Raw genomic sequence first — 14,758 nt, forward strand, 5'->3', positions numbered from 1 at the left:
TTCCATTCACCTTGAATCTAGGGGCTGACTGAGATCTTCCCCTGGTCAGTCAGTCTTGACACACCCTTAACTAGTGGGAGCTGTTAAAAATAGCTAGGTTGCTTGGATAATCACAAAGATTTGAGAGACAACCAAGAGCTGGGCAAGGTTGAATGATAAGGTTCATCAACAACACAGGGACACTCCTTCAATACTGGGAGAGGTGGCTGTTTCATCTAATGCATAAAAACCAACACCGGGCCAAGCAAAATGAAGAAGCAGAAGAATATGTTCCAAGAGAGCAAAATAAAACTTCAGGGGAAAAAACAAAAAAAAACACCTTAATGAAATGCAGATTAGAATGCCCGGAAAGTGAAAGATACCTTGGGGGCATTTTGTTTTAAAATAAGGAATTTAGTTCCTTCCCTGTCTCAGCTTTGACAGTGTTTCTTTTATGTATTCTGTTTATTTTCTATTAAAATAATAAATTAAGCCACCTTCTATTCATTTCCAAATTATTTATAGAAGCATCTTTATGACAATGCTTAGGGAATTAGTAAATGAGTAAACATGGTAGGACTTCTTCATCTTACAATGTAGAAGGACTATAAGATTTTTCTAAATAACTGTAGTAGCTGGCATAATGTGATGCATGTCCTGAAGCGAGAGTGCTGCAGTGGTTTATTAGAGGGATAAAACACATCTGGTTTGGTGTATTTGGTCTTTCTGAAGGAAATAGCAAATGAGAAGTCACTCCAGGAATCAGTAGAATATCAGCAGGCAGAATTTAGGGAGGGCATTCCTGGTGAATGGAAAAAAGTTATGAAGGCCCAGAAGCTGTACTAGTGTATTGGGAATACAGAAATTACTTTACTTCCATTTAATAATAGCCCTACGAGGTGAGTGTGGAAGAAGATTCATTGGACCCATTATGTTCAAAAGCCAAGTTTTCAAATATTCTTCCTTCTTGTCGTGACATCTTTGGAAAAGTGCTTGTTCTCTCATATAGGCTTTATTTCATTTTCTATGTGGAATCACCTTAGAAAGTCTTTCTGACGTCAACGTACATTGTTGAATACAATACTGTGAACTTTGTTTAAAAGACAAGGAATTTTCAAATCACCAGAGTCTTAATAACCTTGAGAAAGGAATGATATTATATGCCAAGATAAAATTCTCTTGGTTTATTAATTTTAAAGAGGTCATTAAAAAACAAAAAACTATTCCAGAAACAATTTTATGAGAAGATATGGCAAAGGTGAATAGGCAACAACAGTGTGTCTTCATACTCAAAACAGTAATGGATGGTTTGTATTTAAGTGTAAATATACTTTATTAATATAATTAACTCAGTTTTCTGTGGTGGGTATTGTCCAGGTGTATATTTTACCTTCATTTTACTTTCAACCTTCCTGTGTTTTAAAGTTTTAGGTGTGCCTGTTTTGAACAGAATTTTACTGGGGAACCTGGGTGGCTCAGTCAGTTAAGCCTCCAGCTTCGGCTCAGGTCATAATCTCACGGTTCTGTGAGTTTGAGGCTTGCGTTGGGCTCTGTGCTGACAGCTCAGACCCTGGAGCTTGCTTACAGCTCAGAGCCTGCAGCCTGCTTCAGATTCTGCGTCTCTCCCTCTCTCTGTCCTTCGCCTTCTCGTGCTACGTCTCTCTCTCTCTCTCTTTCTTCTCTCTTAAAAATTAACATTAAAAAAAGTTTATGAACAGAATGTCACTAGCTGTTGAGATTATCTTAAATCCAATCTGGCAGTAGTGACCTTTTCAGTCTGCTTACTGTCTGTGGATTTATTGCCATCATTTCATTATATACAATATTTCCCCTTTGCTATGTTTTTAAAATTCCTCTTCTTTTTTATCGCGTTGAATTGATTGTATCTTACAGATTACAATTATCCCTTCTACTGGTTTAGAACAAGGGTCAGCAAAGTATAGTCTATGGGCCTAATCTTATCCCCACCTTTTTTCATAAGTAAAGTCTTAGTGGAATACAGCTACACGTATTAGTGTATCTATTTTTTTTTTTTAAATTTGGGGAGAGATGGAGAGAGGAGGACAGAGGATCTAAAGCAGGCTCTGTGCCAACAGCAGTGAGGCCCACACATGACTCAAACTCACAAATTGTGAGATCATGACCTGAGCAAAGTGGGCCGCTCAATCCACTGAGCCACCCAGGTGACCCTAGTGTATATATTTCCTATGACTGCTTTCACACTACCACAGTAGAACTGAGTAGTTCCAACAGAAACTTAAAACCTAAATTATTTATTATCGCATCTTTTACAGAAAAATTGTATCAATCCTGATTTAAAATACACACTATTTCGTGTTCTGAGGTTAATGAGTTTAATCATCATTAAATAAAATGCAAAACCATTTCCAACCATCCATCTTCCATTATATATTCCATAGTTGCACTGTATTTTACTCTACTTAACCCGAGTTAATGTTATTTAATTCTCTTCATTTTTAAAACCATGATTATTAGACATTATTATTTATTTTAGCCTACCGCCATCTTCTTGCTCATCATTATTGTATATATTTTGGGGTTAACTGTTTTTCTCCCTAAGGTAAAATCTTTAGCAGTGGTTTTGCTATTGATGACAAATTGTCTCTCCGTTTTACTTGCCTAAGAATTATTTTGCCCTAATGTTTGATATAGTTTTGATGGGTATAGAATCCAAACGATGGTTATTTTTCCTTAGCAATCTGAGGATAGTAATTACCTGTTGACCGACTTCCAAGTTGAGAAGGCGGCTCTGATAAAGAGGTCGGCTGTTGACCCAAAAATTGTCTCCAATTTTCTGGAATACTGATTAAATAGATGTTAGAACTCCCTTTGATCTTCATATACTTTAAGTTCTTTTAAATTTCTTCTTGCATGTATTTTTCCTTCCCCGAAGTTCATTTAAAATTTTTGTACTCCCGTTTTTATTCTCTCTTCTTTAAGACATACAAAATTATTGGGGCTCCTGGGTGGCTCAGTTGGTTAAGCCTCCAACTCTTGGTTTCAGCTCAGGTCATGACCTCAGGGTTTGTGAGTTCAAGCCCCACTTCGGACTCTGTGCTGACAGCTGCAGAGACTGCTTGGGATTCTCTGTCTCCCTCTCTCTTTGCCCCTCCCTCCACTCATTATTTCTCTCTCTCTCTCAAAATAAATAAACATTTAAAATAAATGAATAAAATATATAAAAATATGCCTATTCATATGTGTGCATGTATGTGTGGGTATATGTGAATTATTGAAGAAAGTATAAAGATGCATAATCTAAGACACCTCATTGGCCTTGTGGCTCAAGGTAGAGAATTATTTTCCTAGTTTGGACTTTTTCTAGAAGCATCCGTGGGAAAATAAACACAGTCCAGCTTTTTAAGTATGTCCTATTATATTTCACCGTCTAGTAGTAGCCACAATGAACTGGGGAACAAATACTGCTCACCTCAATAAGCTATCAACTTAGGTTCTGGTTCCAAACTGGCTGGGTCTGGGGGCTGTTTACGCAGTCTTTTGTCTCTCATCCTTCTACATATAAGTTCTAGTTTGAAGCTGTAGTGCTTCTACCCATGCTCTCCATTGTGTACCTATATTGACATCTCAGGAATGATTGGAGGTTAGCTGCCTCTGCAAAGTTGACACTGAGACGCAAAGGTTTTAAGGTGCATGCTTTAAAACTTCTGAAATGTCTTTGTTATTTTTAAAGGCTACATTTGATCCAGGTTCTTCTTTGAAACCCCCATGTTTCAAACACACTTTCACAAATGTTACGACAGACGTTGAGGCAGTTTTGCAGACCCTTTGCTCTTTTTAAATTGCTAACTTGGATAAAGTGTCACTTTTCTGCCTAAATAGGAATAAATACTGGCATTGATTGTTACTTTACCTACTTTCTTCTCAATTATGATCTTAACCAGTACACATAAAGTGTAGACGCATGGATGTATACTTATCAACATATATGTTTTATCAGCAAAGGCATTTTCACTTCTAACTTTAAACAAAGTTCCAGGCAAATAAAATAAAATAATAAAATAAAATAAAATAAAATATGCAAAAGAGAAACCATAGAAAAGCAGGTAATCTGAAATGGAAATTGGATGATAGATGGAGCACTTGACTGAGTAGTTATGAGATGGTGACTTGTGTTTGGGAATGATGATTTCTTCTGCCTTGCATGGAACTGCATCATAAACATTATTCATTGTAAATTTCTTGGGAGATGATATTTGCCAAACTGTAGAGTAGCCAGTAGACTCTGGCTCAGATTCGATGATGGTGATATAGGGATTATAAAATGACAGTTCTTGCGGAAAAAAAAAATAATTTTGGATATTCTTTACTGCATTTTTCTTATTTCTTTAGTTCGATGTAGACGATTTATTTTTGTCTTAATTTTAAAGAACTGGAGTGTTTGTGATTTATGCCCTTCTCCTTTCAAAAAGAATTAGGGCCACTTTACAAAGCAAAATGCATATAAAGCAGGAAATTTAAAAAACAAACACAAAAAGCCAATACCTAAAGAACTAAAAAGACTTGAGTTATTTGGATTCTATTAAAATAGGCCAAATTATTCTGGTTTCTGACAGCAGCTTAAGTATTACCAAAGTAATACTACAAATTTACTATAATAGTTCTTTGAGAATAATGTAACTGAACATATGTGCATATATGTACATATATTCATATATCTAATTTGAAAAAGTGGGAAAATACTGATGCTAATGATCTACTTTCTTAAATGAAAAAGAACCAGTGGGGTATTTTTCCATCCCTATCATTTTTGCTATTTTCAAAATCTCTTTGTTATTGGAGCCGATTAAGAAGATATTTAATTCATGGATTGTTGCTTTATCCATTTAACAGTGAATTATTTATTAAAAACACAAAAGTTAGTTTTGGCAATTAAAAACAGCATAAAGAGTCAAGTAACCCACGAACATTTTACATCTGATAGTCTTCTAGTCTCAATTCATAGCACACTTACATTTTTGTATCCCTCTTAAATACAGCACAGCAGAAACTAGCGTCACACATTTAATAGATTTTAAAATATAGAAATATATTTAAACAGCACATTTAGAGAATAATATAATAGACTTCCATTTCTTATTCTTACAATGGCACACTATTTATTTTAAAATATATTACTTAATGTACCCCCCAATATAGTTATTATCAAATTTTCTTTAAGATAAACTGTATTTTAAAACAACATTGCAATATACCTGAATTACAAATGAACTTATAACATTTTGGAAGCTATTTCTGATATAAGTTTGATTTGAAAGATCCAAAACATGATTAGAAAGTGGTGCTTTATGAATATTTTAGATGAACTGTAAATAAGCCTAACCATGGAACCACCAGAAAGAGCAAGTAATCCATCTAAATGTCATCCTTCCCAAAGTAACTGTGTGTTAAAGAGAAGCCTTAGAAGGCAAAGAAAGAAAATAAATTAATTTCAGAGGGAAGAATACACATGCACATACACACAACAGAACCTTCCCGTTTGGAATTATTTGCTCTTGGAGGAAGGTTTACAAAATCCCCTTACAAAATAAGGTTTTCATTGAGCTCATTCTCAAAGATATGAAAAATGGATTTCAGCTGTTCTTTCGAAATGGCAATTCTGTCAAAGCCATTCTGGGGTTTTTGGTAATTTCCTTCAGTTTAGTTTCAGTGCTTTCACCTAAATAAAATCCCTTGCATCACATCAATCAGCAAACTCAGTTTGAAAGGAGAGCTAAAGAAAATGGCTCTGTCGGCATCTTTGCTCCGGTATGTTTTATGTATGCAGTGACTCTTGTCTGTGGGGAGGGAAGCGGAGCGCATGTAAACGTTTCTTTATTTTGGACTGTTTTTAAATCTGGGGAAAAAAATCTGCAGAAGTCGTGTTCTAGATAATAGGCAGACGTGATTTATTTGAGGTAAGAAGGTTGTACTACGATTTTTTAGTGTGAACTTGGAAAGTTACGGACATAGGCTCAAGCCTGTCTCCACAGAGTTCCTGAAACTTTGAGTGCTTTGCAAAATCTCCAGTCCACAAGCCAGGAAGGAACATACTCCTCCAGTTACACCAATTCGGTTAAAGAAAACAGTTATAACAATTGTGTGTCATCTTTCGTCTTCTGTGTTCTGCCTACTGCTTATTTATTCAAATCCAGTTCAAGATTTCACTTTATCTAATGAAGCAGAAACTCTAAAAGAAAACTTGTGTTTATCCAAGCATTTTTGTTTGGGTTGTTCATCTTTTTTTTTTGGTTTTAGTTTTATTTCTAAATAAATATCCTATCACAGTTTTCACTGGCACAACATAACTAAATGCGTTCAATTTCCCTCACTGATGACAAAGGAGTCCTGTCTGATTTCAGATAATCATATAAAGATTGTATTAGAAAAAGAATGTTGAAATGGAATTGAATTGGACTTAGCATATCCCATTGAATGTCAAACTAGGCTATCTACACTTAATAGACCTATAAAATAGATTTTATTGATAAGGCATCCACAAAGGAGATACATACCATTAAATAAATAAAAGTGACTATATACATGATATCGTACATAGGAACAGAGATGAAATGAGTCAGACTAATTTTATGAAATTCCCTTTTTGTCTGAAAGCATACTTTTTATTTTAGTCATAAACCTTAACACAGATCTTTTTCTTATTACCATTCTTATTTAATATTAATGACAGCCGCATGAGCGCACTACCATATTTCTGTATTTTTTCAAAATGACATTGGAGCTGTCATCAAAGTACAGCACAGAGATGGCATTTAATTTGGTTGGAGCACAACAAGGCTTTGGCACATGGTCAGGAAACATCAGATGAACCTGGGAAAGAAAAACATGTTTTGTTTTTTTTTAAGAAATAAGACGTTTTGTCCACAGCTTTCAAATAATATTCCTGTTTTGTCACTCACAGTCAGGTACACCCTTAACCTATCACTCTTCTCCTATTTATGCTCAATGGCTGGGGTGGGGGTTGGAAACTGGTAGTGAAGAATGTATTTTTAAGCATTAACACCTAGAACCAACTCACCAGTTCTAATTATGTGTTGGGGCCTTGAAAAATATTCTACCAAGTAAGGAAAACTCCTTCTATGGAATATTCAGTGGAAATTTTCCTGGGGGAAAGAACATGGCAACCTGCACTGAGTTGCTTTGGGTTAAAAAGACAACTTCTATAGACTTCATGAGAAGTACAGAAGTTATAAATGCAAATCAGTGAAGTGACACCACGAGATTTGAATCTCAGAAAGATTTGAATCTAAGAATTATTTTTTAAAGGACAATTAAGCAATAAATCACTAAAGTTATGCCAACTCTTAATTTTCCACAGTTAAAGGAAGCATAAAAATCACAGCAAAATATATTCCAGGTACAATCCAAAACTTGTTTTAAAGCAATGATTTCAACTCTTCTCTATAGAATTTTTTGTTACCGGATTGGCTTTGACTTTCTTTCTCTCCTAGCCAAGCGCCAAAAAAGCAGGCCAAGCTAAATCAGAAGCAAAGAGCCTAGATATTTTACAAATTGAATATCCCTCTCCCCCAAAAGCCTAAAAGGTAGCTGTATACTGAAAGTGAAATACTTAAGTAAAGGGTTTACTCTCATTTCCATCAGACTGGCAGTCTGCCTATGATTTGCAATAATTGAGCAAGGAGCCAGAACATGGTTTCCCCTTTCCCACCCACCTACCCTGGCCCTTTCCCCAAAGGGGTTTATGGGAAGTCCCACTGATGAGTCCTGAGGGATGCACAAAAAGCAAATACAGACTCTTAGAGTTTTGGCTGCACAGTGTCCTGGCTGAAATGATATAGGAGCCCTGCATGTGGATAGAAACAGCAGGAAAAATGAGGTGATCTGACATGAACTTGAAATTTCCTAAGACCTCACAAAACTAAAAGTTGGATAGTTTCTACAAATTTCAGATGCAGCTTTTGTCCCTCATCAGCTTTATCTTCCATAACCCACACATACATGATTGATAACCCCTTGTTTCAATGGCCTTGGCAGCTTCACGAAGCAATCATTCTGAAAAAATGGATTGTTCTTGAATAGTTGCTCAAACATATTAGTCACAAATATGCTTGCCTTTAACAACAAACATGCCTGTCTTCTTGTTTCATGTCCTACACAGAACAAAAGTAGAGTGCACAATGCCAGGAAAAAAAAAATCAAACTTCCCATGTATGCTTCAAGTTTTGCAATGACTTATGTCCCATATCCCAGGACAGTGATACACAGCAGGGTCTTGTTCCAAGTCCATGTCAGATTTTTTTTTAAATGTTTATTTTTTGACACTGCCTTCCAGACTACAGCCCTAAAAGCTGACAGTATGTGCTTGTATATTTATAAGAAAAAAAATGAAAAGAAAAAATGAGAGAAAGGGAGAGTTTTTTGACAGAGTTTTTCAATAATTAAGCAATTCTTAGCCTGAGGGAAACTTTGATATATTAGATGCATATCTCATGAAGCAGAAGTCTGCTGAGTCATTGAGATGACAGCATAAAAAAGCAAAGAATTTTCTGAAAAAGTGTCATTTCTCTATAAGCTAATAGTGACTGTTGCTCTGACCCTACAAAAAGCCAGTGATCATGGCTATTCTTCCAAGGCTTAAAACAGTAGCATTTCTCTCTAAGTAATTGGCTTTTGGGTTATGATGAAGTTTCATAGGCAAGGATAGATGGCTAGAGTTCACATAGTCTTTTTACTGGAGGAGGTTTGAATACAACTTGAAGACCTGCCCATTCCCCAGAAATGATCTCCTGTATCAAGAAGTGCTTCTATTTATAAAAAGCAAAGATGAAAGCATAACAAATCTTAAAATTCTCACAGGAATTTACTCTATACTTTGCATATGGCACAGAAGTAGACAATCTCATTAGTCAAGCATAAAAAGAATATTTTAAATGAAAGCCTTTCAAAATATACATTTGTTTTATCTCTGGCTTTTTGTTTTGTTTTGTTTGTTTGTTTGTTTGTTTTTACTCTAAATTATTTCCAAAGTTTTTGACAATATGCATGCTCTAGTTGCCACAGATGTGTGTCTTTGGTGTCTAACTATTCTCTAGTACCTATGATGTCAGGGAAGAGAATAGAAAATACCAAGTCATTCAAGGATTAATCTGTCAATTTAGATATACCCTTTCTTATTCAGAAGAAAACTGGGATAGTCTTTCCATTAGCTTTAAATTTTAAATTAATTCTGAAACAATCTTCTGAAGAGTCAACTCACAAATTCTAATAGTTATGTTTCTTATTGGCCACAAACAAGACTCACCCACAAAGATTTTTTTTTTCTTATAGCTACTGCTCACCTACTGCCATCCACCAAATAACCACTCTGTCACTAAATCTTAAATCTCAAATACTTTGTTCTCTTCCTTCTATACTGATGACATACAGTTAAAATGTTCGTATTAACCTAAACATTACTTTGTAATGTTATCAGTCTATTGCACCTTCTAGAAGCCTTTCACTTAGTCTTCCAGACTGCCCCACTGCCAAATCCGTAAGTCATATACCATAAGGCAGGTATGTCAGAGTCTCAAGAGGTTTCTCGAGCTCATTAGATATAGTAGAATCATTTAGACAGCATGAAACCAACACTTAACTATTGTTTTCACAAAAATAAGCCCAGGTTATTGGAGATTAAATCACTGCTAAATTCCTGAGTGAGGAAGGGAAGAAAAGAAGATTAAATCCACCTTAAAGATTATTTAAAACAAACAAACAAACAAAAAAAACCTAGTATCAAGAAATAGAAACGAGTCTTCTACTTACATTCTATTCGAAGAACTTTCATAATATGAAAATATGTTGTGGAACATTCTTAAATAATTAGAGTAAAAGCGCTCAGATGAAATTCAGTAAGGCTATTATTCAATGTTTTTGCAATGATTACTAATGAATTGCTAGGTTAGAAATGGCCCTTGGGAACCTGTGTGGTTAGTCATATTGCATAGTGAAGAAATCAGTGCAGAGTGACTACTTCATGTGGTTACTCCAATTTTCCTAGCTGAATCCTTCCCCATTCTGGAATCAGGATTATTCTTTAAACAAGCCCAAATGTCCTGACTATATCCACAATTGTTAGTTTGGCTCTAAAAAATACCAAAGGAGTTTTAAAAGAAAAAATCATACATTTATAGCTATAAATGGATGCTTCCCTTTAAAATAACTTTTATATGATGCTTGCATCATAAACCACTTTCAATTCTACAAAAACAAAGCATACCAGAGTCTGAACGATGGCATGGTTGGTGGCATTCATGTGGGCATTGAGTGGAAAAGAACATTCTCCATCACAATAAAATGCAGCATATCCTTCTGGTGCTATAATCCAGTCCTAAAATACACACACACACACACACACACACACACACATAAACAGAAGACAAAACAAAACAAAACAAAGGAGGAGGAAGAGGAGGAGGAGAAAAGAAATCACAAAAATAAAAATAAAATAATTCTTGAAGAATACCCATATTTAGTTTAGATAGGTTTGTCTTCTTCATCCAACAATTATTCTAACATGACAGCCTTCCTCAAGCCATTAATTTATTTTTAGGTTCAAGTTTACAACACAAGTATAAATATTTTCACAAGAAATTGCCCTCTGTAATTTTTCCCAAGAGGTTGCTATGTAGGATATTCATAGTATGTATTAATTCATGTATTCATGAATAAAACCATAATCATTAAATAGCATTATAAATATTGTTTAAACAGGAAATGATGAACTTTGGAAAGTTCAAGTGAACCAGAAAGGAAAAGAAGAATAAACTTAATTGAGATAATTCCCATTACTTCTTAATAACTCATTCCTGGTTTTAGAAGTCTGACAACCTCCTAAAGCTTTAATATTTGTTCCTTTTTCTGTTTTTCTTTCCATTCATGTGTTAACTTTATAGTCTCCTTAGAAGAAATAATTTGGAGCAAACTCTTGAGAAAGGCACATGAAATTTTTTAGGAAGCCAAAAATTGGCATGTGGAATGGTTGTCCTGATGTTTTTTTTCCCCAAGAAGTAAAACTTGGTCCAAATATAAACTTACTGAATGAATCATGTTGAAGGTTTATCATAAAATTTTTAAATGCTTACATTTTATTATTACTTTTCAATGAGATAACTCAAATTCTGCAAATCCATTATAATCGGATAATATAATCTAAAAACTTCAATTTAAACTATCAATACATAAAGCCATTAAAAACTATTTTGGTTGGGGCACCTGGGTGTCTCAGTCGGTTAAGCATCCAACTTTGGCTTAGGTCAAAGCCACGGTTTGTGGATTTGAGCCCCGTTGGGCTCTGTGCTGACAGCTCAGAGCCTGAAGCCTGCTTTGGATTCTGTATCTCCCTCTCTCTCTCTGCCCCTTCCCCACTAGTACTCTGTCTTTCTCTCAAAAATAAATTTAAAAAAAATTATAAAAATTAAAAAAAACTATTTTGGTTAAATTCTCTTCCTTACCCTCTTTGTGAAGCATTTGTAAAAGACAGCAATAAGATTTTTTAAGTTCAAGAAAATGGTTTTTTTTCTGTAGATCTACTTATTAATAACATTATAGACAAGGATTCTGTTTCCTAGCTCTTGAGTTTGAGACCATAAGGGGCCAAATGCTGTTACTCAAGTAAATCTGAAAAATTGGTATAAAATTAAAACTTTGAGATATGTAAACAACAGCACCTGTTTTTCCACTTTCTAAGTATCATAGGATTATGTTTCTTCTTCAGGGTAGTTGATTTTTTCACTGTAAACCCTAATAATGATGTTTCAATGGCAAAAGGATAAGGGAGAAATAAAAATGATGTGGGTAACTTATATACTGAATAGTCATACCAAATATAATTGGTTAATATATTGGAAATATTACTAACAAAGATTATGAATAACTCTGGATTTATAATAAAATGGGAAAGAAGCACCCTAGTTAACTGACCATTCTTACCTGCCATCCCAGATCCCGGAAACTCACATAGAGTTCATGCTTCTTACAGGCTTGTTTTTGTTCACTTGTATTATAATCTGAAGGTAAAAATCAGATTTTAAAGACAAGGCAGCTTATCAGGTATCATAATGTTTCTTTTGTGAGATCACTGGTAAAATTAAAAAGAAGCTGTATTTAAAGTTGTAAACTAGGAGTTTGAATCATAGACTAGGAGTTTGAAGCCAGAGCCACCTAATTAATTATGTGAACTTTAGGCAAATCACTTGTCATGAGTTTCTTCTTCTGTAAAATGTAGAAGATACCATTTACCTTCTGAGGTTCTAACAAGAATTTAGTTAGACTCCCTGCTTTATGGTGCACGGTCTGATGCCTGCCATTCATTGAGTACTAGCTGCTCAATGAATGCTCATTTATTATTTCACACTGTAGTGGTACTTCTTATATTTGTACACATTAAATGCTCATACAATGTTTTTTTAACATCTTCCATGAGGTAGACACTGGGAAGGTACTAACTGGGATCTTACTGAGTTGATTTTAATTCACTAAATTCAGAATACTCAAAGTTGAGCTTTTGATGTTCTCCCAAAACCTGTCCAATCTGTAAACCCCTCCATTTTTTGACTGATGGCAGCTTCCCCCCAAAAAAGAGAGAAAGTGTCAAAATATACTCTGCTTTTTCCTCTTGCTCTTGCATCCGGCCTGCCAAGAAACCCTACACATGCTACCTTCGAAATGGTCCAAAATCCACCTACTCTTACCACCTCCCTGACTAGTCCTGGTTCAAGCCACGAGGGCTTTCACCCGAATTACTGCAATATTCCCATTCCTAATTCCCTTTGCTTCTGTTCTTGCTCTTCTACAACAAAAGCAGTCAAGTAGACCTTCTAACAAGTAAATCAAATTCTATCACTCCCCAGCAAAAAGTCCCACTCTGGTCTCCCCATATCACTAAGTGAAATATCTTTACAGTGGTTTACAAGTTCCTGTATGATTTGACCCCATCATCTCTCTCACTCATTTCCTATTAAACTTCTTCTCCTTTACTCCATTCTGGCCATTATACCTCCTTGCTGTTTTCTACCCAGGTCAGCTTCCGCCCATCTTAGGGGCCGTTATACTCACTCTTCCCTCTCCCTGAAATGCCTACCCCTTGGATTTGGATATATCCAAAAGTTATATATATCCAAAAGTTGAGGAAGCTATAGGCATTCCTCAACTTTTCACTTAAGCATCATCTTGTCCGTGAAGCCTTCACTAACTACCCTATTTAAGATCACAACTCCCACCATGATATTCCTGATATCCCTCACTTTGCTCTTATTTTTTTTTTCCATTTCACTTACCATCTTTTAATATGCTATAACTTTTATTCATTTATTATGTACATTGTTTCTTGTCGGTTTCCTCCCACTAGAGTATAAGTTCCAGAGGGCCAAAATCTTGTTTGGTTCTGTTTGGTTCACTGATATATCCCACATTTCAGAAATAGTTTCTGACATATAGTAGGTACTCAATAAATAGTTGAGGAATATATAAATGAATTCCTCAATGTGTTCCACAAATAACTTGAAGCAAAGGAAATATATTATTTCCTTTATATATTTTAGAATATAATTCGCAAAACTCACAATCTTTTATAATTACTTAAAAGAATTAAGAATTTTTTAAAAAGAATTAAGGTTAAATAGAGAGCCTCCATACTGTATCCAGACTAAAGCAAAACATCAAAGAAACACAGAACTTTATAGAAACTCTATGTTGCCTTCCTTAGAGCTTACTCACACTTTATACAAATAACATTCAAAAAACCAACCCATTTTTTATTATTTCCAATATGACATATGAAAGAGGAAAAAATGTAGGGTAAGGGAGCCAGCAAAATAACTTATTTTCAAAGAAGACAGCTATTTCTTTCTTTTAGGAACAACTGCTACATTCACTCTGACAGTCATCTCTGTTAAATCAGTGTAGTTGTTTACTACACAGAGTAGTCTGTCTTAAGATGTCACCTTCCAGTTTAATTATTCTCAACCTCTAATGAAAATGTAGACATTTCAAAGATCCATGGAGTCTGTCTTAGCAGGTCTTGCCATCCACTTTTCACAGTTACTTCATGTAGTTATTTATTTAATTTCTGCCTAGAGGGGCACCTGGGTGGCTCAGGCTGTTAAGCATCCTACTCTTGGTTTTGGCTCAGGTCATGATCTCACAGTTTGGTGAGTTTGAGCCCTGCACCTGGCTCTGCACTGGCAGCATGGTGGCTGCTTGGGATTCTCTCTCTCTCTCTCTCTCTCTCTCTTTCTTTGTCCCTCCCCTGTCCGCACTTGTCTCTGTCTCTCTCAAAATAAATAAATATACTTTAAAAAATTAAAAAAGAATTTTTAAAAATCTCTGCCTAGAAAACAAAATAATGATTAAATATTGAACTCAGGCTTTTTTACTTCTAGATCAGAGTTATCCCTGCTGTGCAATTAGCTTTATTAAAACAAATTAAATATGTAGACAATGACAGGAACTGGAGAAAAGAGAATTTATTTGAAATACAGCACTCTTATTCTTTGGGCAAAGAATATTCTTTGGGCCATACAGAATACAGCACTCTTGGGGCGCCTGGGTGGCGCAGTCGGTTAAGCATCCGACTTCAGCCAGGTCACGATCTCGCCGTCCGTGAGTTCGAGCCCCGCGTCAGGCTCTGGGCTGATGGCTCGGAGCCTGGAGCCTGTTTCCGATTCTGTGTCTCCCTCTCTCTCTGCCCCTCCCCCGTTCATGCTCTGTCTCTCTCTGTCCCAAAAAAATAAATAAACGT

General features: G+C 35.4%; 1 protein-coding gene across 1 annotated transcript in view; it reads right to left on the reverse strand.

Annotated features, from left to right (window-relative positions):
* Positions 1–4,839: 4,839 nt before the first annotated feature.
* Positions 4,840–14,758, reverse strand: part of BMP5 (bone morphogenetic protein 5) — a 117,334-nt gene continuing 107,415 nt past the window's right edge. Inside the window, exons 5-7 of the mRNA XM_047860435.1 lie at positions 11,950–12,026; positions 10,238–10,348; positions 4,840–6,828 (exon numbers count right to left, since the gene is read on the reverse strand). Of these exons, the coding sequence (XP_047716391.1) occupies positions 6,679–6,828; positions 10,238–10,348; positions 11,950–12,026 (338 nt within the window). The 3' untranslated portion in view covers positions 4,840–6,678. The remainder of the gene's footprint in view (positions 6,829–10,237; positions 10,349–11,949; positions 12,027–14,758) is intronic.

The sequence above is a fragment of the Prionailurus viverrinus genome, chromosome B2 (assembly GCF_022837055.1).
Source record: "Prionailurus viverrinus isolate Anna chromosome B2, UM_Priviv_1.0, whole genome shotgun sequence".
Lineage (NCBI taxonomy): Eukaryota > Metazoa > Chordata > Mammalia > Carnivora > Felidae > Prionailurus > Prionailurus viverrinus.